A 27,928-nucleotide genomic window follows, 5' to 3' on the forward strand; every position below is an offset into this window, starting at 1 on the left:
AGCTTCCCTAATCATGATAATAAATGGCTTTCATATTATGTATTGTGTAATAATACAACTTTAAATCAGATGCACACACAGAGATGACTTGTTGTTGACTGTTGCTATAGCCCAAATGCATAAAAATAACACAAGTATGCACAGAAGGGTGACTCAGCTGCTCATGACCTGTCCTTCCATGCATGTTAACTTTATGTGTGTGTATAGATGATATAGTGATGCCTTCACTTGTATTTGTTTATGACAGTAGACACGAGTACTCAAATGTATGTATTAAATGTTAAATTATTTATCTCATAAACATCCAGATATTATATTCAGATTGAAATGTGGTCAGAAAAGATCTAAAATCTGGAAACAAAAAAACTTTCAATCACAACCAAGAAAGGGTCTGTGCAAACTCTTCACCCCACACTTAATTTTTACAAAATGTGAAATTTACACAAGTGTGAACTGTTGTTTGTTGAGCTTAATCCATCCACTGAACTGTAACTTGAATTTGTGCACAATGGACAGGTGACGTGAGCACGGTGACCCACAAATACAGTACGTCCACTGTTAAAATGAATACATCATGTTGACCCTGCTATTGACTAAATAGCTTAATCGGTGCTGTCCTATAGGGTCAATCCAAAATGTATACAGCATCTGCTACATCATGCATGTTGACTCACAACACAGCAATAATCCCAAGCTAAAAACTTTGCATCCTATTTGAGATTTGTCTTTTGCCCTCTGGTGGAGCTGCAGGCAGTAGCAGGCCATAGGCAGGGCAGCCATTTAAAGATGGCTGCTCTCATTGGCTGATCCTTATTTTGAGAAGAAGTCATAGTAAGGCTGACATATATGTGGTTACTGATATTGCAAAGCAACTAATTCATATTCTCTGCACGATTTGAATGCAAAATCATGTTTCTAATATGGTACAACAGGCATATAGGGCAACTTATATCGTCATAATGTAATGTAATCTGCCGTGCCACAGACTAATATGCAAGGCTTTAATTATTTAACTATATATTGACGTGTCTTAAAATATGTTTTTCTAATGAGTCCAATTTTGAGAGAGACACAAGCAGACAATCACTTCTCACATGTCTACTGTGGAAGTCAATATTAAGTTTAGTTTTTGTTCTAAAATGAACATTCTGTGGTCAGTATTGGTCATAAAAATACAGTTTTTTATATTACTATACGCACTGACAAAATACACCAAGAAGCCCCACACTATATTAACATACTGTAATTCCGTTACTTTTTTACTTTAAGATGAATAAAATATATTGAAGCAACAAACCCTCAATGATGTCAAACTCCCAGAATCCCTCTGCAGCGGCTCCCTCTCTCCCAATGCATTTCCATATGTTAGAATAAATGCACTAAAATATGTTGGCTTTTTATTTTTTTATACAAATATATGTCTATATCTAAAACCATATTTCTCATCACAACTCCGCGCTACAGCTGATATCATCACATAGTGTGAAACTTGCATCTGAAATTCAGCTGAGAGTTAAATGAACGAAACACACGGATCAGACTGCTGAAGGCACCGAGGCGTTACAACACGATGTTCACACACACACACACACTTCTAACCAAAGCCACTCAGTCTTGAATGTGTACATTATTTTTGACATCAAGCATTTAAAGGGACAGTATATTTTACACAAAGTGGCATTAATTAAGTCACTAAACGCACACGCTATCATGTGTTTCAAACAGGAAACAAAGGCAGTGACAGAGGGAAATACTGTGAAAGTCAATTAGAATATTATGGACATTTTTAGATCTCTGGATTTTTTTTAATGATAAATGAAGTTACTAATTTTGTCTGTGCTCTTTCTAGACACTGCAGCTTTAATTGCTAATTGTTAACAGCGAATGAATACATTTGCATATTAATTAGCTCCCAATTTACATTTTTAATTTGCTGCCTTCAAAGGGTGTGAGATAAAAGGTCGTGTTATTTTAAATAATTTATCCTTTATTGCAGGAAAGATGCTGAAAGGAAAAATGCGTCGGGGTGATTTTTTTAACCCCAAAGAGCTCTGTTTTTAAAATATCTATTTAATTTTTTTCATTTAAATTTATTTTTAATTAAATGGAAGGAAAATGGTGCACTCAAACAGTTTTTAATACAAAGCCACCAAGAGAGGCAGAGCAGCAGCTCTGGACGGTTGAGTGAAGAATAGTCAATGCACCAGAGATGACTTCTGTTGAAGTCAAGTTTGGAAATCACACACTTCCACACACACACACACACACATGCGCACACACACTCTCTCTGTCTTTTCCTGCTGCCTGTGTGAATGTGTGTGAGAGAGTGTGAGGGAGGGAACGCTTTTTCTTTTTATCACTCCATTTTGTCCTCTTCTCCCTCCTGACACATCAATTGATTTGGCAGCCGGCGCCTTCGGTTTCCATCTTTCACCACGAGGCAGCGGCGAGAGGAGAGGGAACGAACAAGTTCAGAAATTCATTAAGATGAAAAACAGCCGCCACTGTATTCCTTGTGAGGAGGAGGAGTGCAGCATGTGTGTTTCTCTCTCTCTGTGTGTGTTGGGGAGTGCCAGCCAGTTGCTTGCACTTTCTTACTGATTGTTGGTTCTGTGCTGCAAACGAATCAGGTTTCACAACACAACCTGGGCGCACGCTTGTTTTTTGTTGTTGTTGTTGTTGCTGTAATAGTCTGTGATGTAAGTGTGCCCGAACTCCCGGACCTTTATAACAACAGGATTCCTTCAGATAGATGATAAAAACCAGGTGAACGCAGTGTTAACTGCTTTCATGCATGTTATTGCCTTCAGGAAACAGAGCGGCTTTTTGACCCTCACAGTCTCCCATATATAATTATTGTATGTTTATAATGAATAAGCTGAAGTCAGTTAATTGAAAGAGGTGCCACCTCACATGTGTTTAACTATAAATCAGGATGATTTGTTACTATTCATGTTGTGAATTCATTTTGCTGAGTCATTTTTAGGCATGTTTGACTGTGCACCTCTGTGTAAACAGCACTTTCAGGGTTGTGCGCTGTAAACACTTCACAAACCAGTTTACTGCACTATTCATGCAGAAAGCCTTCAGATGAGCTAAAAATACGTTTTGTCATATGATTGCTGGTCACATTGAGGCAATCGTGACGTCATTTTTTTCTGCATGTCTGAATTTTTGTTATGTGATGGTGTGTTCAAGGTGTGTTTTTTTTACAGTTAATTTCTATAATTAACTGTTGATGAAGACTCTCAGTCATCCAGGTCATCATACGTAGAGAAGATTGAAGCAAGGCGTCTGGGCCTCCACAAGTCCAGACGCCTTTCTTCAATCTTCTCTACGTATAATTAACTGCATTTTTTTCTTAATAACAGATATTCTTGTGACATTTTATGGACTGTTTTTAAAACCCTTTTATACCATTAGTGGGAATGACAAATATGAGAGAGAACATATCTACCAATCAGATTCGAGATGTAGGTTGCACTGCTTTAGAAGAGCTTCTTTTCTTTATTCTTTAGATATTCCATGAGCCTTTTCATATGTAAAAAAAAAACAGACAGCTGCTAGATACAGACTGGTGTCATAATTTAGTATGTATCTTTGAATACATCTTCACCCTGTAACTGTTATCAGATTTCCCCTTTACCTTTACAGCTCATTGAGTGACGGGGGGATGGGTGATCATTTTTATTCATATATTACAAAAAGGATCTTCCTAAAACTACATTACTTACAAATCCCATCAGTTTGCAGTTTTGGGTGTATTTTTGGGATTATATTCATAAAAAAATCATTTCTTCTCTGCTCACAGTCACTGTGAGAGCTCACAGTGACTGTGTGTAAACACACTTGTGTGTGTGTGTTTCCCTTCCTAATTCCAGGGGTAAATTCAACCACCTCTACCAATTACACCCAGCCTCTTGTACACATAAACAGTGCAATTTATGTCCCATTGATCCGTCTAATTCTTTCAACAGGAGCACATTATGGCCGCCGTCCTTTTTTTGTCTCTCTCTTTGCCTCTCTCTGCGGCACGAGAGCCGAGCAAGGAAAGCCTTCCAAGTCCCTTTTGTACTCCCCACCGTGTCCCCTTTGAACAATGAATCATATTTAGCGACGAGAGAAATGAAACAAGGCGCTGCTTGCAAACAAGAAGGCGGCAATTCAGCGTGCCAGCCAAGATGAGTCGATGTTAGTGGAGGGTGCTGCTGTTGCTGGTGGTGTTGGTGGTGGGGGGCACCTGACATGTTCTTATATAAAAGAGAGAGGGGGGGGTTGACAGGGCCGGTAGGTGGGTTTTCGCAGGGCCCAGAACAGAATCGGGCACCCCATTTTGTTGTATGGTGATGAGAGATAAAAGAAAAGCAATCATGTAAACAGTACAAATGAGCAGAGGAATCTGAAGGTAGTGTTAATTTGCTCACTTTTGGGGCCCCCTGGTGGAAGCAGAGGCCTTCTAATTATATCTTGTGCAGATGTCTCTTTGACAAATTTTGGATGCTAAACCAAAGATGACTTTTTTATAGATCACAAATCATTAAAATAATCCTAAGTCCTAATATTACAATATGACTGATGATAAGGAACATCTCTCTTAATTGTTGATATAACAAACTTTTTTGTCATTGCCAAAAGACGACTTTCTTACATGTGTTAGATAAAATAAGCCCTCATCTTTTAACATATGTCTGTCCCTCCATCTTTTGCTTGTCAGTAACAAAACAAAACAAAACAAAAAAAAAGTGTTTTCCACTCTCTGCACAAATCTGCCACCTCTGGTGATTGATGCAGTCAAATTAGATGTATGTGGAACACTGGCTCTGGCAAATGAACACATCAACTGATGACCAGCTGTTTCTAATTATTATACACTGGTTAATTAGGATGCCGTGTCACCATCAACGGCGGCGGTAAACTGTGTGAAATTCATAATTCATCCTCTGGCGTCCAATAAGCCTCCCTGATCAAACCAGTACAGTGTGTGGCATGGATGGAGAGGCCGTGCGGAAAGAGGCTGGGGAGGGAGGATGGTGCCAGATATCTGTGTGTGCGTGTTCGCGCCTTTCCCTCACACCTCCTGCTTCTGCCTCTCTCTCTCTCTCTCTCTCTCAGCAGGGTGTGTGTGTAGGTGGCAGCGTGGAATGTCTGGATCTCAAAGGTAAGCTGAACGCCTCACTCCATCATTATTAAATATGATTGAGGACTTTATGTGACATTCACGATACACTCAACGGTTTTGCAACATTTTACATATTCAATGAAGGAAAAATATAATCTGAAATACACCCCCCACACACAAACATTCTCAGATTTCATCTGAAATTCTGGCACCGGTCCAGATGTGCTGATTTATCAAAATATGTGGATATATATTCTTTATTTGCTTCACTTCACTTTCATGTGTGTTCTCCAAAGTGCAGTGCTGAATTTCTAATGGAACCCCGCCATGAAAGTCCTAAGTGGAGCTAAGTGCTGGGCTGCCTTATAAAATGATCCAAACCCTGATTGCTCCACTTTCTCCTCAATTTCTAATTTTTTCAGTATTCTACCAGTCCCAGATTATTCATGACTGTCTGTAAACGTGATTTATTCCTGTGTTAATATCAGTTTTCAGATAAACTAAACCTGAACATAACCTAAATCCCAAAAAGAGAACACATTAATACTTCTTACTTACAAACTCAACCACTTCCTGGTAGTAAACTTTTATACCATCGTTATACAAATCTGAATGTATTTACATCTTAATCTTAATCCTAATTGAAATTGCTCATACAACCTAAACAAGACTTAATCCAACTGAAAAATCTTAATCCTAATCCTTAATTTAAATGCACATAACAACACAGAAATGAAACTACACTTTTTGTTCTGTAACTGTTGACAAATTATCTCAATATAATCCTAATATTGAATATAGCACATCCTAACACTAAATGTTAATCCTAATCCTAAATTAAATTTGCTTGTAAAACCTATATGAAGATAACTTGAATTCTTAAATTAATTTTTATTTTTGCACTTCTTCAAGATCAAGATCCTAACAAAGGTCTACTATTATAAATACAAATAATACTAATAAACCTTAAATTAAAAATAGATTCTAATCTAAATTTAGAATTTATCCTAATCCCAGTTTTAAATCTTAATTGTGAATTTCACAAGGCCAGCAGTGGCTCAGTGCACTCACTGGTGTATGAATGCGTATGAATGAATCGGCGGTGGTCGGAGAGGCCGTAGGCGCACCTTGGCAGCCACGTCTCCGTCAGTCTCCCCCTGGGGAGCTGTGGCTACCACTGGTAGCTTACCACTGCCACTGTGTGAATGTGGTGTGAAAGAATAATGCATCTCAATGTAAGCGCTTTGAGTGCCTGCCCAACAGAGCAGAAAAGCGCAATATAAGACCAATGCATTATTATTATTATTATTAATTTCAATACTATACTATGCTTTAGTGAGGATGGAGCATTAAACTAAACATAATCTCAGTCTGCATTAAGCAGTACCAATCTCTAATCTCAAGTGTTTAATAGTATCTAACTATCCCAGTTCAAATATTAACCCAAACACTACATATGATTGTGACCATTATGTGGCTGTATTACAGTAAACCTAATCCTGTGAATAATCCTAACCAGATCTTCAAACAGACATTCAAAATCCTAATCCTTCTAAATCTAAACCCAAATTCGAAACCTCAACTCAGTTGCTAGCTCTTGCATTAAACCGAAGCTAAACCAAGTCCTAAATCTGGGCTGAGTGTCCTTACTTCAAAGGTCTTAAAACTCTACCGGTCCTCAGTAGAGGTAGAGAAGCAGATGCATCTGCATACAGCGGCAGTGTAAAGTTCTGTGCGATGCCGTGATGGGCGTCACTGTCGTCACGCACTGATGACATCTGACTGCGGGTGTCGCTGCCTTATTATCTTCCCGACGCAGGGTGGATTAGAAAAAATGGGATTTCAGATGGCTCTTCCTTCCACCCCACACGCCCTCTGCAATTGCTCAGTTAAGTGATTATTGTTAAAACAGAAGGGGAAAAAATCATTTTGGAAATAATTATGATAGTAATTATCATTTCCCCTTCTTGGCCAAGGAGATAAGAATTAACCCAGGAGAGAGTGAGGGGGGAGAGAGAGAGAGAGACTCTCAGAGTCCTCAAAGCCACATGCATTTGTCTGATCAGTCACAGTTTGATATGGAAGTGTGACTTCTGATCAGGGCTGGGGAGCAGCAGTAATCAGATTACAAAACTTCTTAAGTGTATTAAGAAATACACTACAAACTTACTGTAATAATCCCAGGTTGCTGAGATATGAGCACAGTACAGGAGAGCAATGGCATGATTCTAAGAGCCAACCAACACTGGTACTAGATAATTCCTGGATGACAGGGCAGATGTAGGGCAGTGCACTGACTAAAATGCACCTGGGATGGAAAATTACACTGTGGCTGTGGATTCTGGCATTATTGTCACAAATGGGTCATCATATGTGACTGCTGTGTTTCAAGAAACACAATGGGTCAGCAGTGCGTTCCTCTGTTTTGACAAAATCAGCAGAATGCACGTGCTCCATCTGAAAAATGCAATGTGAGATATGTGAGGAATGTGACATTTTAGATAAACTGTTAATGATACTATTTCATTTAGCATGTATTAGACATGGGTTCAGACTGGGGAAAGTTAATCCAGCTAGAGTGGATTTAAATCCGGATTGCTTTTAAACCAGATACGTTCGTTCAGACCTATTTTCAAATCCGGCTAATGCACACACACACACGTCAGCACTCAATCGGGCTCTATCCACCATCTTCACCATCTTTTGTCTTCCTGCTTGCAATGCAACTGCTTTGGATTGTAAAATTCAATTCAATTCAATTCAGTTTTATTTATATAGCGCATTTTACAATCAGAAATTATCTCAAAGCACTTCACAGAAACTCAGAGCGTGAGACCCAGAGCCTGAACCCCCGTAAGAGAGAGCACTGTGGCAAGGAAAAACTCCCTTTAAGAGGAAAAACCTTGAGCAGGACCCGTCGAATTCAGACTGTTCAGACTGCTGTAGGACCGGGTGCACACCTGCGGTTTCTATTTCAGCAAATCCAGTTTTGCTCAGTTCAGATTATGAAAAAAAATCTATCACAAATCTGAACGGGGTCTTAGGGGTGTCCTATTTTTCTTTATTTAGGCTTAAGCATTTAAACGGCTTAGCTTTAGCCATTGAACACACCTAGTTAGCTTTAAACATTAAAACAACTTGGTAAACTTTAGCCATTAAACCCACGTGGTTAGTGTTAGCTATTTGACACACTGTTTGTAATTAAACATCAAACATATTTTCTATATGCACTTGGTTTACTTTCATAAAAACTACTTTTAGTAGTTAGTTTTAACCTTGATGATTGATAATTCTGCTGAGAATCGTACCCCCTCTGTGGCCACGCAGTGGCTTGATGTACACCTCTAAAATTCTGAAACCACGCGTTGAGGCAACGCAGACCACAAGCTCTGTGATTGCAGTGATTGGTTGGCTTGGTAGCAGTAGCAAAGACTTTCCACTATTTTGGACTATAGTTGCCATTTTTTAAAACTTGCTGTTGACTACCTGCGTGATTATGGACGATAAGGATAGTCCAACATTCTGGGTGGATCTTGTTCACTGAAACAGGAAGTGCCAGAGACTTTCACAATGCCATTCACCCATTAAACACCTTTTCATCATACATGTGTAATTCTAATTAGCAGGAAAAACAGTAGTTGGTCATTAAGGCCACAGACTGTGTATTGTGTGTACTATTTTTTTGTATGTATTGCTCAAGTAAAAGAGGCAGCATTAGAAATATAAAAATGTAAACTATAAACTGTAAGAGTTAATGAGAATAATTACATTGCCATATATTGTTACACAGCGTAGTGTGAGATTGTTCCTTGCACACTCTGAGGATTTGGAGGTGGCAGTTTAGGAGTTGAGCTGGTTTATACAGGTAGGTTTATTGATTACACAGTCTGCAGGCAGACAATAATCAATGGACAGTGCAGTATTTTACAAGTCCAATCATGAAAAACTAGAGCTGTCATCATTATTTCTCCGTCTGGGTTTTTGATTAATTCTCCAAACTTTATTAAAAGAAAACACACAAACACACACACACACACAGATAAACTTGGTCTGTAAAGGAAGTTGTTTTGTCGTGATTTTTTTTTGCTGAAATGTTCATCTCAGGAAAAAAAAAGAAGAATAAAGCACATTTAGAGTAGCGCAATTTTGCCTGTTAGCAAACAGCCTCCCAATTATCTTCCGTTTGATTGCTTGCCTCCATCAAGGTGAGCGATTAGACCACCGCTCCTGTGAAGCTCTGGAAGTCGTCCTGAAATCGCTGCACTTTGATTTCATCAATCTGCAGGCAGCCCAACTGGAAGAAAATGTGAGTTTTATGAGCAAAAACTTATTTTCCTCATCTTCGTCTTCCAGTTCCAATACAGTTTCATATTCAGGCCTTGCCTTGTATCAGATTAGAAGCTGTTTTTTTTTTCTTAGCAAAGAAACTTCATAACATTCCTGTCAAATTTGGGGCCTTACTTTCTTCATTTTTTTCTCCCTCCCCCCTCTTTCACTATTTCTTTCTGTTCCAGGGAGCCTCGTCCTTGCTGGATATGATTTTGTACTATGAATCTACAACACATCTTGACATTTCTGACAACAGCAGTATGGGAACATCGGGTTGGAGGGCCCTCGCTCATTTGATAAAGCAGGTTGGCTGACGCTGTGGAATAGTAATCTTTTCATGTAGACTTTCTCCCAGGGATAATGTACATCCTAGAAAGTGAGTTTGCGGCACATTACATGGATTGAAGATGCAGGGCAGAGCAAACAGGGCGAGAAGTCATCCGACTGCAAACAGAACATAGAACAACACAGATCACAGATTATGCATTAGCGGGCATAACTGATGAGCTCTGAGGTGAAATGCGATCGCTTTTAAGCTTGTGATTTTTGACACAAACAGAAAATGTAGAGGCAAAGTAATAAAAAGCAAGCTAAAAGAAATCCAACTAAAACTAATAATAATAAGCGCTCGTGGACTGAATTTACCAGGTGAGGGTGATGAGACACAGGTGAAAACGATGAGGGCAGGGCAGCCAATCACAGAGGAGGGAAGGGTGCAAGGACAGGAAATAAACCAAAGTGAGACACACTAGGAAAGTCAACTGTCACAATAAAACAGGAAGTGCAAGAAACCAAGAAACCTGACATTGAAACAGGAAATAAAATTAAGCAAACACAAGCTAACAGATATTTCAAAATAAAAATACTAAAACAACAGGTAATACAACAGATTAACTTCTCACACAAAACCTGGGATTATGACAGACAGGTCTCTTGTAAATAGATGTTGAGTCAGTAATATCACAACACCATTACCAGGACAAAATACAGAAAGTAAAGTCAGGCCCATCACACCCCCCTTGATCAGTCACCAGGATGCACAGCTTCCTTTAAAGTGCAACAACTCTTTATTACTATTATTATACTGAACAGCACTGACACACACATATAGGTGGCTGTGTACTGCCTGTCAAGAAGTAGGAAACATAAAACAATAAACACCACAATAATTGACCCATTAAGACAAGAAAGTAATCTGAATACTCTGGTGTATGTAGTGGTCCTGTCCTATCAGTAGCACCATCCTAGACCTGTAATACTATATAAAAATATACCTGTATCCACCCCAACCAACCCTTATCAACTTGACTGCCCCGTCACTCAGACTTCTTCTTCCTCCTCCTGCTTCCTTTTCTCAGTGTTTGATGTCAGAGAGGACAGGCAGGTCAGTCCACTGTTAGAACCGCCATCTCCACGCCAACAGTGTCTGACAGCAGCAGCTGAAGCCCTTTCTTCCAATATTCATCCTTTCCTTCCACTCGGATTCCGACTAGTGTTCCTGTGCATTTGTCTGCATTCATTGTGTGTATGTGTGTATTTCAGAGTGTGCGTCTGTCCAGGTTGGATGTGTGTAATGTGCCCGTGGTTGACTATCCAGCCCAGTCTCTGTTTAAAGCTCTGCTGACCAGCCGGCTCACAGTGCTGCACCTTCACAACACGAAGCTAAGCGGGATGCCACTGTACACACTGGGTATGACACACACATGCACACACACACACACACAGTCAGGTGTATTATGATATCATACAATTAAAATAATGCGGGTCTGTATACAGGTTTGTGTTTATGTGTGTGTTTGTGTGTTGTGTCTTCTGTGGCCAGCAGGACCAGATTTTGACCTGTGACCCTCTCTGCAGGTCTGGACTCGGATTAGAGGCCTAATCTCTTACCTGTCACTTTACACACTGCTGCACATGTCTGTAAAGGCTCTGGCAGCCAGGACACACACACATACACACAAACACACACACATTGTATCTTGAACCAAAATATGACCTAAGACACACACACACAAGTGTTTATCATTAAATAAACCAATCATAGCGACATCAGTTCAGTTCCGTCTTCTCCGACCTTCATTGATCTGCAGCTGAATATGTGAGGAAGCCCGAAGGTCATGTGATCACAAATGAACGGTGCTGTAGACACAGGCACAGACACACAATTACTGGGTGTGTATACACACATATAAATACTCCACAGGAGAACACAACACTCAGTGGGGGGTTGAGTGCTGTACATGGATGGACGGATGCACACGGAGTCATGTGCAACAGATAATAAGAGCCCTAAGGTGCAAAGCCAATGTGTCAGCATTGTAATCTACTCATTTTAATAACTAGATAATCTAAATAAATTCACAATAAAATTCCAGGAAAATGAACCGATGTCGTAATAAATCTCTGTTTCTGACTTTTTGCCGGGCTGAGAAAATCAAACCGACGACCGCTGTGTCTCCTCTCCTCTCAGCTGGGAGCAGAGACAAACCCAAATGGACACAGTATGCTGCCCACTCTCACCGACAGCAACTTGTTCCTCTAACATTTTCAGCCGCTTCCTGGATCAATATTTTAGGGTCTCCTAGAACAACCCCCACCTCACCCCACCCCACCCCAGTCCCTCCTCTTCCCCCATCATTGCTGCCTTCACCGGCCCCTCTTCTCCTCTTCCTCCTCCTCCCCTCTCAGCAGGGGGTCCCAGCTGAGGATCATTGCCTTCGATCGGAGGGGCTCCTGATTGCGGGATTGGGTGCTCGCGGTGGAGTCGGCCGGATCAATCCCACCGATTCCACCATTTGGTTCCCACTGTGACTGATGACAATGTTGGCATTCCACATGCAGCCCGACAGGCTTGATCAAATCTGCCGCATCGATCTGGATGCAAGGGCAGCGGAGGCCCAGACAGCACGGACACACAAGCGTACCTCATACAGTACACAAATACACAGGAAGAGCCCACAACACACACACACACACATATACATACAAAATAACTCTGTTATAAAGCAATAAAAAGATTGCAACGATGGCTGACACTTTTAAGACATGGTCTTGAGAGGTGCTTTGTTGGGTCGAATGTGCAACTGGTTCCAACAATGCTCTCTACGCAGGACTACCCCTTTGTCACTGTAATAATTGCAGGTGGTGGAGATTCCTGCTGTGTTCTCATTTTTATACAGAGGTTCTGACCTGGGGACGCCATGTTTGGCACTCAAAGGACAGGCTGAGTGTGAGTTCCTCAGTGTTGGGTACAATTTTATCGAGTTCATTGAGATTGAACCAGATAAAGTGATGTTTCATCAAACAGTAACTTTATAGGCAATATAGCATAACATGGCTCTACAAGAAACACGACAAGTCATTTTGGCAGTATGTAAAAGCGGTCATCATGTGAGGTCAGATATACTTGTCATGCTTGCAGTTGTGTTTTCCATCTTCAATCAGCTCATTTTAAAACCACCTCAAGCAAGGGTAAACACTTGAGTTGAAAACTCTGCCATTGAGGGTATGTGCAGATGTCACCGCCCCACCAGAACACAACAAACTGTGGAGTAAAAAGTGACGATTATCTGCTTAAATTAAAGGCAGCTGGACAATGAACACTGACATTTGGCCGGGAATTGGGTTTCCTGACATTTAGAAAATACACAAAGCAAAGCCTAAGGGTATTCAAAAGCCTTGAAACTAAATAAACGTGGCATGTAGTCTGGGTGTAGGGGATCATTCCCTTTTTTTTTCCTAAAACAAACACACAGAGCTCAGCCTGTCCTCACCAGGAAAATGTAACATGAGGTCAATATTTCAGACCTGGAAAACAGAACACGTAAGTGTATTTGTCTGCCACATCTCTACATGTTGATGAGGGCAAGGAATCACTACAATGACAGCTGAAATTGGCAGTTTTCCTTCTAAAATGTTATGAATTAGTGTGTTTTAAAATGATCTTTACAAACCAATGACCCTGTTTCTTAACCAATAGTTTTCTCAATGCCAAATCCAACCCTGAGTAAAAACCAAAGTTTTCACAAAAAACTTAAAGTTGGACACTAAGAGCTGTGGTTGCCATACCAATACATTATTATGTAAGTCATTATATGACAATGTCATTCAGGACATAGGGAGATATATTTATAAATTGGATGTGTCCCATCTGGCAACGGCATCCTTTATTACGAGATGGAAGGGCGGATGATGGTTAACTGGACATTCAACAGGAATGGTGGAGGCTTTAATTTTAATTTCTTCATGTCATTGGATTGGAAAATGTTGTTTTGTAGTGATGAATATTTATTTGCGATACACCTAGAACAAAAGTGTATAAAGGCTTTTGACCATGGTAACCTGTTTTTTTTTTATTAAGAATTCATGTGAAAAATGCTTTACAATCAAACTAATGAAAAAATTAGCAATCCTATGTGCATAAAGACTAAAAAACCCAGCTTAATTTTTCTGTACTAAATTTAATTGGTCTAAGAAATAAACAAAAAATGTTTTTTCCTCTTCAACTTTCAAAACAATTAATTTAATGTAATTAAATTTACTACAAAAATGGTTCAATTGTACAGTTCAGTGGTTAGGGTTGTTTATTCGATAGGCACAATGCTTGCTTCGATAAGTTATTTATCTAGTAGGTATTGTCATTTAGAGTATCGAATAATGCTCCTCATTTGTATTTTTCTGCTTCTTTTTCTTATAGTAGGTGCACTGAAGACAAACAGAGCTTTGCAAGAGCTCTACCTCACCAACAACCAGCTCAACAGCTACCAGGATGCCTTGCAGCTGGGAGACCTGCTCAGATACAACATTTCTTTGCAGATGCTAGAGCTTAGCCACAATGCTATAGAAGATGCAGGTAAGATACCACTTATTATAGACGAAGCAAAATGCACTTATTTAAAAAATGTCATATATAAAAGCCATGTCTAAGATAAAGGTAAAAAAAGCGCCAGGCTTAAAAGTGGGACAACAGGCTCTCAGAGGTGCCTTTGTCTCGTCCAGACGGCAGACTTTCAGATTTTTTGGATAAGCATTTTTGTCAAAATGTCTATCGGTTCCTTTCAGCTGAGAGTTCACACATTTTTACATTCAGCCTCTGTTTTCAGGTGTCATACAGACATACTTCTCAGACATCATCCCCATCCTTGTTCTGTGCTGATAAAATAAATAATTCACACCAAATTCCTGCATGACTGTATCTTTAGGGACCATTTTGGAAATGCTAGTGAAGCTTTATGATGTGGTAGGTTCTGTTAAGCTCCTGAATAATGCTTTGAGCATAAATGTAAAAACAAAGATTTTATTTTATTGTCTGACTGTCTGTGGACACATGTTCTGTAGCTCTCATCAGTAAGACCTGTGTCTGTGAAGCACACACAATATTGCTATAATAATGTTAAAAGGTGTACTTTTATTTTTTATTAGCAATAGATTTGTTAACTTTTTTGCTAATTAAACAATGACCCCAGCCTGCCAGCAACCTGCAAGAAAAAAAAAAACAGCAAAGCAAAATAAAGTATGGTGGATCGTTATGGTCTGTTTGTGATGAACTAATTAATATAGATAATGTTAAAAGGTTAGAGCTTATTGAAATTTCATTCAAATTACTGGAGTTCATCTCACACTAGCATTAAAACACTCCCACTAAACATATGGAAGTGTCAGTGGCTTGGTGAAGTATTTTCTTGTGTGTGTAATCATAAAAACAGGTTTGGAGGAGCTGTGTAATGGTCTGAGGTGGCAGACAGCAGGTCTGAAGGTCCTAGTGCTGAGGAACAACCAGATCACTGTGAAAGGCATGGAGCATCTGGCCAAGGCTCTGGTGAGTGGCAGCTTCTATCATCATCATCATCATCATCATGCAGTCATTTTTTCTATATCTTTCTGTTTGGTTTACATGTGGCCTTCCTCTAACATGTTAGCGTAATGTTGATGTAGTCATGTAGTCATTGTTAGCTCTGTCGAGCCGGAAAAAAACAGGTGAAGTAAGAAATGTCACATTTCTCTCTTAGTTTATTCTAATTTATTCAGGCATACTAATAGACACAACATTTTCAACACTTGAAATACATTCTCATTTAGGTCTCTAGATGTCCCTAGACACCAAGAACATGCATATGCACATTATTGTTGCGGTGCATTTCTTCATCTTCTTTGGGAATGTTATTTTAGGCGGTTCTTTCCCTTAAAATGGTTAGAGTTTAAAGGGTTAAAAGTGATTTAAGAACATTCTCAGAGTGAGGAAGGAGCAGACTGAAAGTCTGACATTAGTGAGGAGTCATGTTTGACCCCATTGTTAAGTGTGACGCATTGTTTTAGGAGATGTGATTGGTTGACACAGCATACCGACAGTATCGAATGGACAGTGACATCAAGTCTTGTAGTCTAAAATGATGATGTGATAATAAACACAAATAGTGTGGATGTAATTGAACCTCTGTCTTATATTACCACTGTCAGGACTGTCTATGGTGAGGGTTCAAAAATGTGAAGCAGGTGAATCAAAAAGGTTTCATGAATTACAGTCTGGGTTTGGTACACAGGTAGGCGGTCTATCACAGGCAAAAGTGTCCAATAGGGTTTAGGCAAAAAAGGGAATCCAAAGACGTAACAAGATCATTCACAAGTATACTAAATCACAAAACAAATGGCTTGAACCCTTGGTAACCACACAAGACGATCGCACAGGGAATGCAGGCAGAGGCAGACATTAAATACAAAAGGAGGCAGCGAATAACAAGACACAGGTGTCACACATTAGGGCGGGGGCAGGTGATCAGAGGGAGGACACAAGAAGAGCAGAAGACAAGACACCTGGCGCCGTATTCACAGAGATTCTTAGCGTTTCCCTTAGTGGTAAAATTCTAAGAAAATTCTTAGAATTTCCCCTTATAATGAAGATGAAATCCTACTAAAGTGATTCACAAGCCCTTAAAAGGTCTTAAGGTAAAAAAAAAACTGTTAAGAGTAGAGGAGGACTTTTAAGACACTTATAAGTGTTTCTTAAAGAAATCAAAGTGATAACAACTTCACTTTAGATACTAAAATGCAACAAATGCAGCAGTGATGACTTAGGTCTGTCGCAACCATCCATAAGCATGTTTAACCAAACCTCGGCAGAGCTGTCACAACCTCATATTGTGCGACAGTTCATCTCATTTCCTTTGGATGAGAACACTGTGCAGGCTCACAAAAGGGCATTTAGGCACATTGCAGGCTTCCCCGGCGTTGTTGACGTGATTGATGGGACACACGTACGCATTACTGCACCATCTGAAAACGAATATGTTTTTGTTAATAGGAAGAGGTACCACATGAAACATTTATTTACATAGTACCAAAATGGCCAGGCTCAACACATGATGCCAGGATACTGTCCGAGAGTGGCCCGAGACAGCTTTTCATGTGTGAAGCCCTCACTCTGCCCCTCAGGTAGGCAGCTTCCCCATTACCATCAAAAATTGGAGCTTAAGCTGGACGTTCTCAGACAGCATAAAAGAGTACTATAGTACTATAGTTACAGGAAGAGTATTACAACCTCAAAATAGAGCTGTTTGTATGCATCAATATCCCACAAAAGTAGAGCTTTATTAAAACCTAAAGTTGGAGCAAACCACCACAAAATCCCAAAACTCTAACAATCCAAAGAAAGTTTTTAAAAAAAGCCAAAACTAACCACAAAAGGGCAGCATGGCTACAAAGGAAACACTAGTGTGGAAACACAGCAGTACATCCAGACAAAGACAAATGGGAGCACAGGACTTAAATACATGAGGAAATAACAAGACACAGGTGAAACACATTAGGGCGGGGCAGGAAGTAAAACTGACAAGCGTACACAAGGAGAACGGGACTTTCAAAATAAAACAGGAACCATAACAAAAGCCCAGGAAAACACAAATACACCCAACTAGAAATACAACTGGAAACCAAGGACAGAAATGAAAACAAAGCCAACTAAACAAGGGATAATGACATAAACAGGGTTGCTTCTTAAATACATAAATCTAACTTGGAGGTGTCTTTTCCTTATTTGCTGTAAGATACAGGATATGATTTGTGTGACAAAATCCAAGTCATTGACAAGTCAGACATGTCAATGATTAAAATAAGTCCAAAGATTTTGGCTTATTGTAAGAACTTGTATACACTCCGTGCATTTACTGTCCAACTACTACCTGCTCTCCTCTGAGCAGTCAAGCTATCCGAAGACCCCCTACAACCATCACCCCTACCCGCCCGAAAGAGTCCCGCCTCCACGTGCTTCATAGTACAGTCCTAATAACATGCATTCCTTCTGCCTGATTGGCAGCATAAACTGCACTTTCCTGTCATGTGAGTGGCGATTGTGGAAGTCAAAAGGCTAGAAATTAAAGGCCTGCCTCACACACACACACACTTTCATCTTCACCCCCAGCGCTACCAAAAGAAGGAACAGTTTGATTAAATAATAGATATGTGTTAAGGAGGGCTGCTCATGCGGCCTGCCAGTCATGGGGATAAGTAGATGTCCTTGCAGGCCATAATAATGATAATTAGACCCGTGGCTGGCCGTGTCGAATATGATGAGGAGGAGAGCTGTTATTAACCTTTCTGGGTGGTGTATGTGCTCTTCCCCTCTCTGTCCTCCTGGCGTGTTATCTTTTGAAAGCTGCGGCCTAAAATCTACTTCACTTCAAGTTGCAGAATTTAGCCGATTATGACTAAATATACTCCGAGGTGAATGTCATGGATACTTTGCATGCCTTTTTTTTGTTTTTTTGTTTAAAGCCAGCATGTCATGTGTGAAAGCATACTGTGTTTTTGGTGCTTTCACACTCCTACCCCCCTCAAACTTCTCACTCCAACCCTCCCGTGGTTTACGTTTGACAGGTTTCAACCATGCTTGACTCTCACACACTTTCAACCACGCAGTCGCCTCTTTAATTGTCTGCTATTATCCCTCGTGCATATCCATTCGGGATGCTCTTCCTCTCCCCTCTCCTCCTCCTGCACCACCGCCGCCACCACCACCGCCACGCATTGGATGTGGTGGTGCCTCTGTGTGTTGCGACTCAGCGAGGAGAAGAGGGGAGGAAGAAGGTGGGAGGGGGAGGGGGGGTGAGGGTGAGGGGGGTCCTCTCAAGTGTGTTTGTTGTCACCGTGGTGCAAATTAACTCAGAAGAAGACGCTCTCCGGGTCTGTCAGTTGCCTTCCTGGCTTGCTTTCCGCCCCCGTGCTCCTTCTTTCCCTCTTCGGAGCAGTGACCAGAGGAGTTTAACAAGGGTGGCGAGGCGAGGGGGGGGTGGGGGGCAACCAAGGAGTGGGTGGCGCGTTTCTCCTCAAGCTGTTGGGGCGACACGGGGCCCCTCGTGCCCCAGACTCCCCCAGCTTTTGTGCACCAAGCTAATCAACCTTCAATGCTAATGTGGCTCTGGAGAGTGAAAACAGAAGTTCTGAGCATTTAACATGAGAGGAAACATTATGAAAAGGAATAATAAACACTGCATAATAATAATGATAATTAAAACTTCTCAGTCTCTTCACACTCACTCGCACACAGAGTCAGACTTCACAACTTCAGGTAGGAGCTACATTGTAACAATGGGACTCCTGTGACTCCTGCGTCTTGCAGCCAATGCTGAAGGTGCTGCAGGTTCTGGATCTGGCTGTGAACCTCCTGGGGAATGAGGGGATCCAGATCATCAGGGAGCCGCTGATGGTGAACCGCTCACTGCTGCAGCTCGGCCTGGCTCAGGCCAACATCACCTGTGAAGGTACAACAATGAACATGGGGCCAATTAAAATATATATAATTTTTCTTTTACCAGTAATTGCATTTTGGTGTATGATAGAGTTGACACACATCTGCAATTATTTATGATGACTTTTGTCACGAGGGTCAAAAATTTGTCAAAGCAAAGCTGCTCTGAATGCTACCTCTATTCATCTAAATGTTAACCCTTTGACATCTGTTTATTTTTTCTGTGGTGAAGGTGCTGTGGCGTTGGCAGAGTTCCTCGCAGAGAGTCATCAGATTCAGAGACTGGACCTCCGTCAGAATGAGGTGAAAGTCGGAGGGCTCATGGCCCTGAGCCTGGCTCTGAGGATCAACCGCTCGCTCGTCGGTCTGGATGTGGATGACATTCCTTCAGAGGAGCAGGTAGGTGGAACTTTACACTGTGGCTCATCTGCTGAAACAACATGTGTTAGCTATTTCACTGGAGTTTAGTTATTTACACTGAACACAGTTTGTGTTTGTTGTAGCTGGTGCCTCATGGGATATATTCTGCAAGGGTCTTTGCAGTTTGCAAAAAAGGAGAATACAAACTAACTCAAATACAAATGGATCATTTTAGCTTAGCACTGAAAGCTTGATGAAATGTGGTAATTCCGCCGGTTTCCCATTAACAGTGGGCTGCATTGCCTTTAAGCAGACATTCATTGTACCTAGAGGATGAAGACCAATGGCTTTATTGTTACTGTAGATAACTGTCATCTGCTATACACAAACCCAAGTCCACCTGTAACCCTCTGATATAATGGTAGCACCTGTTCCATCCCTTTCCTGATGATTCTCCACCTCCAGCTCCTCTACAACTTGCACTCAGAGCACAGGTTACATCCACTGCCAGTTCATGGATCTCGTGCTTACAGGTGAAACTCAGACCTCACCCAGCAACAAGGCAATCTATTTTATGATTGACTGAGAAATTCTATTTTCTGATGGGCGCTGATAGGTCGCTAATTTCAGACAGCTGTACCAGCACACCGTAGTCTGCCTTGGACTTGTTTATGTCAGGATTGGTAGAGAGGACTTTATTGTAACAAAACCTAAACTCAAAAAAAACATAAATAAACCAAGCAGTACCAACCATAAAATATTCCAAACCAATCTTAAAGAACCCAAGAAACACAAGGTAACATGATCAAAGCATAACAAGATGATCCAGCACAGACAAAGGGGAGCACAGGATGTAAAAAGAAAAAGAAAAAAAGGACACTGGTGAAACCAGGGCTGGAGACAACTTTTCAGCCCGGGAGTTTAATGGCCAAGACTGGCCCATTATTTACCACATGAAAAATTAGGCAACAATTTAGCAGGTAATATAAATGTTTTATTACAGTAAGGAAAATATTAACAAATGGCCAAATAAATCCTGGCCTCTTCTTGTCCCTGTGCCTGGGCTACTGCAAACTCACTGGGCACTGTCAATCTTTCCCTTCTCTCAGCGTCTGCTATGAAATAATATATAAATGGAAATACTAATGCCAGGACACAATCAGCATCTTTGTTATGTTAATGTTTCAATACAATGAACTTTAAGCAGTCCTGAAAAAACAACTTTTGTTACATCTTTTTTACTTACTGTGGCGACACGCTGGCGAGATGACCAGCTTAATTACACGTAAAAAGCACCAACGCCAAAGCGCCACCTCGGGAGAGTGCCCGAGGACACACCATTACTCCGGTAAGGCAATCACAGTCTCAAGGAGAAAGGTTCAGTACCCAGGGAGGCAAGACACAAGGTTCCAAGGCAAGAAATACAATTTTATTATAAAGATTGGACACAGTAAAATCGGTGGTCTAAAAAGGCTAAAGGTTTCTCCACTTGAAAGAGTAAGAGCAGTTTGGGGCTTTCCGGCCATGGGCTGGAGTGGTGCAAAGAGGACAGAAAGAGTCCAATTAAAGCAAACACAAACACACCCCACACATACGTGCCACTCACTCCAAAGTTAATGGAAGGTGGGGTAAGGGGGCAGGGTGATGTTAGTGATGGGGAGGTGAGACCTCAAGTTGTTCCGGGCAAGTTGGCTCTCCAGCTTCCTCCTGTAGCTCTCCTTGCCCTCTCCGATCTTCTCCTTCACCTCTGCCTGGGCCCTCTTCATCTCCTCTCTGTCTCCACTCCTGAAGGCTGTCTTCTTTCTGTTGAGTGATGCCTTGATGTCCTTTGTCACCCATGGTTTATTGTTTGGAAAGCAGCGTATTGACCTGGTGGGGATTAGAGAACCTGTACAAAACTGAAATGGCAACAAAAATAATAAGACAACTAAAGGAACCAGCAATAACAAACAAAACCAATGACTGCTTTCAGGGAGGTATACTCAAATAACCAAAACAAAAATAATAAAAATAAAAAAAAATAAATTTAAACTAATATAAACATCAGAATCAATAAACCTACAAACAATACAGGTTAAACGACCCACTGTACTTTAGTCCCTGTTTCCCCACACACATACACACAAATGCGCCCGCACTCCGACACGCATGCACACAATTCAGTAAGAAGGACTGCAGGAAGTGTCCACTAGAATGCCAGCACCCGGGAGGACCAGGAGCCGAGTGATCTATTCCACCGACTGAGCTGTAGTTGGCCATGGAGCTGTAGTCAGCCACCAACACAGGCGCTGTGGTGAGCTTAGCCTTTAAGGCATCGAAGCTCTGCTGGGACTTGGTTGTACCCGCTGGCCCAGAGTGGAAAACCAGTGGGCCCCTGTCAGCGCATCTAGGGACTCCTCGAGAGAGGAGGAGAGGGAAGGCGTCCTTCCTGGTCTTACTTTTCAGTTGATGGTAGTCCACGCACATGCGCCGACTTCCGTCCTTCTTCCGTGCCAACACAATTGGTGGGGCATACGGGCTACTGCTCTCCCTAATGATGTTGGTCCCAAGTAGCTGATTGATGTGCTCTTTAACAAGCTCATACTCGGATGGAGGAATCCGCTTGTACCGCTGACGGATAGGCGTGTCATCAGTACACCCTAAATCACCCTCATGAGCAGAAAAGACAGAAACTTACTTTTGGAGAAGTGTCTGCATTTGCTCCTGCTGCTCGAAGGGTAAGATGGACAGATCGACCTCCTCCATTTGACCACTCTGTGTAGGAGCCACAACTTGGGTGGCCACTGTAGCCAGACCTGAAGGGACCTCTGTAGTGCCCGCTGGCAAACTCACAATGCCAGCCTCCTCCAAAACACCCACCACCGTCCGAGGGTGTAGCAGCACATCCGAGGAACTGGCATTCATGATGGGGACATATGTGGTGCCCCCCCTGACTTGGACCAACGCGGTGGATGCAAGCAACCCACTGGAGAGACTCACGTCCACCGGCTCAAAGAGCGCAATGGCCCATGGGCAGCGCATGTAACAGGGACCAGTTTTATGGCCCCACCTGGGACACGCCAGCAACACAACGGCTTCTGGCTTCTCCAACGGTGAGCAATGCAAAGGGGTGTTTGTGTGAAATCGTAGCTCCCAAACTCCCCTCTGTCTCAGAGACAGGTCAATTCAGCGCAAACAGCGCTGCAAACATTCATTCATATTCTACCGTGATTACTACTATTCCTCGTCACCGAACGGCCCATTAAATCAAGCTACCCACCGGGAATCCTCCCGACTCTCCCGATTACCCACTCCGCCCTTGGTTGAAACACATTAGGACGGGGCAAACAATCACAAAGGCGGAAACACAAAGCGAGGTAAAACATATGGGCTGTGTTCGAAATCACTCACTCACTCCTTACTCCCTACTCCCCATATGGGGAGTTCAATGTAGGGCACCATATAGTGAACTCATTGTGAAAGCATTTTCAGACATTTCGGACACTACCTCTCTCATTGTATGTCGCTGTTAATGACGTCATTGCTGTCGCAAACTAAACAAGCCGATCTCTGCCAGCTAAACAAACTCTGTTGTTAGCAGTCATAATTTGTGCCTTTATAGCCCAACAAACGTTTTATGGCAAAACATAAATATAGCAAACACAGCCGTTCATGCTACATTCTTTAAACCATCATTATATTCATAAGACAGGTGACGTAATGTCCGTTCCCATTCCCGGTCTGCACAATGCATGATGGTACATATTGCTAAAAGTAGTGACCATCGGATGGACACTACTTTTCATGATGCATTGTGGGATACATTGAGGGCCCTATATGGGGTCTATAATTTCTCAAAGATTTTGGACAGCACTACAAAATGGCGAAGGCACTATTTAGTGCCCTATATAGTGATTAGGGAGTGATTTCGAACACAGCCATGGACAAGCACAAGGGAGACAGGACTTTCAAAATAAAACAGGAAACAAGACAGAACCAAAGGAAACATCACACAGACAGCCAGAAACAGGAAGGGAACACCAGAACTACAAAACAACAAAGAAACCAAGAACTAAATTACAAAACAGGAAAATAACCAAAAATACCAAATAATTTTAGGATAGTTTATAGGAACTTCTGTGCGTCGAAATTAATTAATTTCTCCACGTGGGAAATGTGCGTGTGTGAACTTGTTAAAATGCGTCGGTCTCACACTCAATGCGTGAGACTTGAGAGCCCTCTTTAACCTCCACCTTGCACACAGTGCTGTGAATTGGGTGTTCTTTTAGCTCAATTTTTCTTTTCATTTAGAATTAAAGGGGCATCTTTGACTGCAGGATTACTTAACATGATGTCTTTCGTGGTCTATTCAGACTCACTGTGGGTTGCACATTTGTCACACGTTAGCCATTTATGTGCTGAGTTCATCAGCGTCTCTCTCTGTTCCTCTACCTTCAGTGGCTGTGCATGCAGACCCGAGGAAAACGATGCCATAACTTTAATACATGCCCCTGCTGGATTTTACAAAATAATTACCCACACTTGCCATCTGTTTGTCATGATTTTATCTCTGCTAACTTATTTGCATATTAAAGCATTAATTAAAATCTCTAAGGAAGGGAATGCTTACTTTAAAATTAACTCTGAAGGCGATCCTCGCCCAGCTTCCTAAGTTGTTTTATTTTTGTTTGCAGTGTTGTTTTTTTTTTTTGTCTGCACGTTGTTGTTTACACGATTAAGTCTGATTTTATGAAATGTCTCCTCTGGCTAAAGTCAAGCAGCAAGATGCAGCCAGATTTTTGAAAAGGAAGCTTTGAAGAGCCACCATGCTTCTGAGAATGTGTGTCATTAAAGCTGTGATTTCTTCATCTTCCTCTTCCTCACTTTTTTCTCTTTTTTTTATTTAGCAGGAAAAAAGCCTTCATATTTTTCTGTTTTGTTCTAAGAGTCTGAGTGATGTGATTAGCATTTCCACCATTGTTAGGAGTTAGTGAGGCTGGGCATTGTTTTTTTTAGGGACTTGTAATAAGGGAGTTTTTTAAGCTCTGTCAGGTTTTAGAGTCACACAGCCGGGATTTGTCTTTGGCGTGGCGTATCCAGGTGGGAGGAGTGACGATTGTATTAAAAAGCAAATCTTTCCATCAGAAAACAGCGGGTGGCCAGATCAAGTGTTTCTCGCTCAGTCACATTCCCCGGGTCGCTGAGGAATATGTGAAAATTTCATTCTTCTGAAGGAAAATAAGTGTGGGTATGAATGCTAGTGAGTGACGGAGGGGGTTACGGTGTGCCACTTTTGTGTGTGTTCATACATGTGCCTTTTTGTATATGTGTGTGTGTGGCTTTTTTTTTTTTTTTTTGGGGGGGGGGGGGGGGGGGGGGGGGATTGAAGATGCGCATATTTAAGGAGGCGAGAAAAGAAGGTGGAGGAAAATCTGGGTCCTTTGTCTTTGTTTACAAGAGTGCGATTTTTCATGTCTGTTGCCACACACTGCTCTATTTGATCAGTGGCCTGTTTGCCGTTAATTATTAATTATTTACCCATTTAAAATATTCATGCACCCTGGCCCTGGTGGAAAACAGCTTTTTTTTCCAAGGGGCAAGTTCTCCATGTATAGCCACTGCAAGGTGGAGCTGTTTATACATCCTTATCAGGGGACTCTGTTAACCCAGCTAATGAACTAAACTTCCTCTGCCCCGTGAACACCCAACACCCCACTCTCTTAATCATGGGTCGGGAGCTGTTTACCTGTTTGATGCCTAAATATTTGACTTCGGATTTGGCCGACGTGAGCGTCCCTGTTCGTGTGAGACACACACACACACACACACATATATATATATATATATATATATATATATATATATAGAGAGAGAGAAAGACAGAGTGAGGTGTTTGGTGATAACGCTGTCCTCTCCTGAATGTCGTGTGTCAGCAACGTGTAGCTGTTAGAGCGTTGTTGTCTCGCTGAGTGATAATTACAGCAGCATGGCGTGTGTGTGTGCAGGAAGGGAAGACAACAGGAAGGAGGTTCGGCAGGTTGTTTTATTGGTCCTGGGAGGGGGCAGATTCTTTGGGAGAAAGTGGAAAGGACAGCAAAGTCAGGCAGTTTAGCCCAACAACTTATAGTCATAGTGGGGAAAAAAAGAATTTTATGGTTTCACATATGAGGACATCACAAAAATGATGATCTGACTCTTACACAACACATTATTTATTTAACAAAAATGAGGCCAAGATATAGAAGCCATGTGTAAACACTAAGTACACACTTACTAGTTTCATTAGTGATGGGAGTCCGGCTCTTTTTGAAGATTCGGCTCTTCTGGCTTGAGTCCCACAAGAGCCAGCTCTTACAGCTCCTAAATGGCTCCTCATATCAGAGCCTTCTATTTCTTTTTGCACAGATATTGTTTAGTGGATGGACAGGCAGCTACCTGGCCTGTACCACTACACTCGCTGTCTTCGGAGCTTCCGCCCCCCTTCCTCTTTTCATGTAAAGGTATGATCCTAGTCCATCGTTGCACGTGATTGGCCCCATGGTGTGTCCATCAAAACAAGGTCCCACCACAACCTGCATGGGTTTTTAAAAGAGCTGAGCAGCAGCTGAACATTTGGCTCTCCCAGACGGGAGTTGGCTCTTCGCGTTCGCTACAAAGAATTGGCTCTTAGAGCCGGCTCATTTGTTAAGGACACACCACTAATCACGAAAAGCAGCAGCCAGGTGACGATCATTTAATCAAAAAGAATTTGATTTCTTTTTGATTAAATGATCATCAATAAGTATGAGCAAGTCTATAAAAAAAGGTTTGGGTAGTTTTCTGGTCTGGAGTAATCAAGTGTGTTAACACATTTACAAGGATTAAGGACATTACCAGTGATCATAGAAAAGCAGTTGTTGCTGCACATCAACAAGTTGTTTCCCAAAATGCATTGGTTTTGACCAAACATGTCAGTACAATCCCACATGGTACAGTTATTATAAAAAGGGAACATATCCTCTGTCAGTCTGTCTCTGTGTCTGAACAAGCACAAAAAATGTCTCTCCTCCTTCTGTCTCTGTCTCAGTGCACATTTAAATGCTCACGTGTTCATCAGGCACCAGCATAAGCGCTGTAGATTTCATAAATGGCGAGTATACAGAAATCAGAACAATCTCCTCTTCCTCCATGCAGCCTGCTCTCAGAGCGCCAGGTAAAGTACAGACAGCACCCCGACATACTACCTAAACACATTTTTCAGATATACACACTCATAGGTTTGGGGCTATTTATGTAAGACATACATTGTCACAGTGTTATGTCATGTAATGTTATCCACAAACCCACAGTGGACCCCACCCCTGCACTTCCAGTCACAAAAATAGTGCGACTATACACATTAAAGGTAGGGTAGGAGATTTCATTCTGATGCACTTTTAGTTAAACTAGTGTAACTTCTCTTTACAATCCGATAGCAATCTAGCAATCTCCTACCCTACCTTTAAATTTCATCACTATTTAACATCAATAGTATGACGCAGTGTCCTGTCCATGAAAAAAGTGCCTATATACAATTATGGGATGTTTCTGTCTGTTTTCTGTGGTCCTTATTTTTGGAATTTGTTTCACCATTCTGCTTTATAGACTCTCAAGATGTTTGACAAATTCTAGACTCTTTAGGTATCAGCTACCTTGTGGATATATATATCCATAGTCCTCTTTTACTGGACCACTATCCAGACCAAAACTACTGTACAGATCTATACACTTAATAACTGTAACAAAACAACATTTTCTTTCAATAGAACCAGACCAAAACTGTCAATAGCTATATTCAATATAACAATAACTTTGGGCTACAATCATGTCCCACAATCGAGGTGCTTCTTCTCCCAGAGGCATTGTAGTTGTGATGTTTCCCATTGTGGCGACTCTGAATGGCCATAAAGAAACACAGCAATCACATCGGCTGCTGATAAATGTCAGTGAAAAGATCAGATGCGTCCAGTTTATGCAGCAATGTTCACTGTTAACGTGTTGTTTTGACTTTCTTTTGATCGCATTGCTGTGAGTGTGAGAGGCGTGGGAGTGACATCTGAGAACAGATACACGAGGGTCTGTTGAGAGATCGCTGTGAGAGATGTACTGCACAATTTGAAGGAGTGTGGATTCTTATTTTAGGAACAGCGTGAGACAAAGAGGTCTCTGGGTATATTTTTTTGGGCACCCTTCCTGTCACGGTCAGTCCCAGTAGGGTGGCTAGGTGACAGGACGGCTTGACCATGCATGTAGTCGGCACTCAGGTTTCAGCTCACATCATGATGGCACCGCTGCTCAGGGGAATAGAGTATGTAGGCAAGACAACAGCAGCCAGGCAGAACAAACCTCCCAGCAACGCCTTGGAGGGCAGCGGGGAAAACGGC

The 27,928-nt window shown here is 41.6% G+C and overlaps 1 protein-coding gene across 1 annotated transcript in view; it reads left to right on the top strand.

Annotated features, from left to right (window-relative positions):
• The window catches only part of LOC114427863 (protein phosphatase 1 regulatory subunit 37), a 65,152-nt gene that overhangs the window by 9,924 nt on the left and 27,300 nt on the right, over positions 1 to 27,928 (top strand). Inside the window, exons 3-10 of the mRNA XM_028396072.1 lie at positions 5,113 to 5,158; positions 9,325 to 9,425; positions 9,634 to 9,753; positions 10,991 to 11,138; positions 14,145 to 14,300; positions 15,154 to 15,266; positions 19,059 to 19,200; positions 19,420 to 19,586. Coding sequence (XP_028251873.1) covers positions 5,113 to 5,158; positions 9,325 to 9,425; positions 9,634 to 9,753; positions 10,991 to 11,138; positions 14,145 to 14,300; positions 15,154 to 15,266; positions 19,059 to 19,200; positions 19,420 to 19,586 — 993 coding nt within the window. The remainder of the gene's footprint in view (positions 1 to 5,112; positions 5,159 to 9,324; positions 9,426 to 9,633; positions 9,754 to 10,990; positions 11,139 to 14,144; positions 14,301 to 15,153; positions 15,267 to 19,058; positions 19,201 to 19,419; positions 19,587 to 27,928) is intronic.

The sequence above is a fragment of the Parambassis ranga genome, chromosome 22 (assembly GCF_900634625.1).
Source record: "Parambassis ranga chromosome 22, fParRan2.1, whole genome shotgun sequence".
In the NCBI taxonomy this organism is placed as follows: domain Eukaryota; kingdom Metazoa; phylum Chordata; class Actinopteri; family Ambassidae; genus Parambassis; species Parambassis ranga.